Raw genomic sequence first — 2,558 nt, 5'->3', positions numbered from 1 at the left:
TGAGGTCGTAGCGTGCACTTTCGTTTTTCAATGGCGTAGTATAAATTTGTGTATAACGGTCTTTCTTCATTCACCCTGATGAAGACCGGCAAGTCGGTCGAAATATAGGTGTTCTTTATAAACGTGTCTTGTCTTCATTTGTGTTTTATATATTGCTTCATGAAGAAAACATCTACACGTATTGGATGCTTGTCGTATTGGATGCTTATGAAATATATATGTTACAGGTTGAAATTAAATTCAGGTCCATTTAAATCAAACTAGGTAAATTTAAATGAAACTAGGGGAATTTAATTAACCTGGGTTATTTATCAACTGTTTGAAAAGGGATTTTCTTTATGGGGTGAGGTTGAATAAAAGGGGCACGGTTTTTTTAGGGGAGTTGAAAACAAAACAAAAAACCAAAAAATCGCCTTTCCCTCCTCCTTATTATTATTCTTATTATTATTATTATTATTATTATTATTACTTTTATTATTATTATTATTATTATTATTATTATTATTATTATTATTATTATTATTATTATTATTATTATTATTATTATTGGATTCAGCACCGGCTTTTCCAAAAGTTGGATCCGGGTTATCTTCTTGGGGGCCAGGCAACAACAAGTTGCCTAAGGAATTTTTCATGGCTTTCATCGCTCCAGAACGTTTCTCAGATTATTATTATTATTATGATGATGATGATGATGATGATGATTATTATTATTATTATTATATTATTATTATTGCTATCATTATAAAATAAGTACACAGCATGACATTTCTACTATTCGCAAAAAATTATATCAAAACTGATGTCAAAATTTACCTTCTTGATTAGGAACGCCGTGTCAGTTAATTGCTCCACCGTAAAACAAGGTAAAAAAATAGTACGTGAAGAGTTATGGGTCTGGTTCCACGACAGCTTGGGTCCTAGATGGGAAAGACAACGAAACCGTTCGAAAAGATTTCCTAAAAGTGAAACTTCTAATTCTTCTTCAAATTTACTCCGCTCATTATCGCTATTCGGTGGTCAAAGTAACCGTTCCCCAAACGACAAATCAAAGAAATAAGTATAATCGTTCTCTGGTAAAACGTTTAAAAAGACTATGAGCTTTCGACAGACTGAACTGCTGTCTTCAAAGTTGAAGACAGCAGTTCAGTCTGTCGAAAGCTCATAGTCTTTTTAAAACTTTTTACCAGAGAACGCTTACACTTATTTCTTATCATGAATCCTGGTAACGGATCTTCAATATTTTTACGACAAATCAAAGCTTGAAAAGAAATTCAACTTCAATCTATAGAAGGTAATTAGTTTTGCTATCCCTTCATGTGATTTCCAAGTAACAGTTGGCATGCGATTTTCTCAAAACGTTTGCAGATGTGGGCATGTTGGTGCATTCAAGTCCTTAACCTTACCTGCTAACGAAGAGTTGACAGAGTTACGACAACTGACATTGAGTTTTTGGGATAACATCCTACTAGGGTAAAAAAAAAAATGTAAATCCTTTGTTTATAATAAAAGTGCTCACAGCTTTATACAATCGTTCAATTTAGTAATCTGAAAGAAACAATTTAAATGAAACAAAGGTCCATCCCAAGCTGGCTCAAGTGTTCCTTGAAATGAAGGGTTAAAGATTATTTGTAACGGTTAAAGCGCCATTAATATGTTGGCATTTCACAAAGAACTTGCAAAGGAATTTACTACTGTGACTCCGGCTGCTTGGCAATCAATCAATAAATAAATTAATTAATTAATTGATAATTAATGATATCTACCCAGGAAGCTCCACTCACGCGAAAGTGGTTTTTATGGAGGTTCTGCATTCGATCAAGTTGGGAATTTATAAATGTTGGTTTTTGAGAGAGGAAAACTGGAGAATCGGAGAAAAACCTCTCGGAACAGAGTAAAGAACTAACGACAAACTTAACGCACGTATGCATGGCCACGAGTCCAGAATCGAACCCGGGTCACATTGGTGGGAGGCGAGTGCAATCACTACTACGCTATCCCTGCTCCACGAAGGCCATCCCCGCTCTTCTACCGCTCCTTCGTAGAAGGTGAATGCTGTCGTCACTGCACTTACCGTGTTTTCCCTTTAGATCACGGTGATGAAAGGAGTCCATGAAGGCTACGTAGAGGTTTGTAACGTGTCCACAAGGAAAAAAACTGTTATCTACTGCGACAACGCAGTGACCCCTTTCCGTGGGTGAACCATCTTATTAACTTTGCTTGCTGTGTCGTTAAAAAGAACTATCATAAATTGTGGCTATTATTATTGAGGAGTATTGAGATAACAGCATCCGTTGTAGATTTGACAATGGATATAAGAATGGAGAATAGCGGACAAAAGAGGAAAAGTAGGGGCTGCATGTGAATGTTTATGAATGTTTCATACAATGCTTACAAACCCTTGTTTACGAAGCTTTAGCAGTGCTATTTTTAGCTCCAGCTCATCTCCTCTTTGTTTAAAGTTCCTGAAATGGAAAGAAAAAAAAAAGCACGATTTTCATGACCCGAAAACTACCGCATAACGTTCGTCATCAACATTAAAAGTAGCTTGTAAATAT

The 2,558-nt window shown here is 35.7% G+C and overlaps 1 protein-coding gene across 1 annotated transcript in view; it reads right to left on the bottom strand.

The window, feature by feature from the left end:
• Positions 1-1,464, bottom strand: part of LOC138017197 (uncharacterized) — a 47,285-nt gene extending 45,821 nt beyond the window's left edge. Inside the window, exons 1-2 of the mRNA XM_068864366.1 lie at positions 1,407-1,464; positions 817-920 (exon numbers count right to left, since the gene is read on the bottom strand). Coding sequence (XP_068720467.1) covers positions 817-920; positions 1,407-1,464 — 162 coding nt within the window. The remainder of the gene's footprint in view (positions 1-816; positions 921-1,406) is intronic.
• Between the last annotated feature and the right edge of the window lie 1,094 nt (positions 1,465-2,558).

The sequence above is a fragment of the Montipora capricornis genome, chromosome 9, assembly GCF_036669925.1.
Source record: "Montipora capricornis isolate CH-2021 chromosome 9, ASM3666992v2, whole genome shotgun sequence".
NCBI classification, from domain to species: Eukaryota; Metazoa; Cnidaria; class Anthozoa; order Scleractinia; family Acroporidae; genus Montipora; species Montipora capricornis.
The sequence above is the reverse complement of the archived record's forward strand: the minus strand, read 5'-3'. Positions and strand labels throughout refer to the sequence as shown.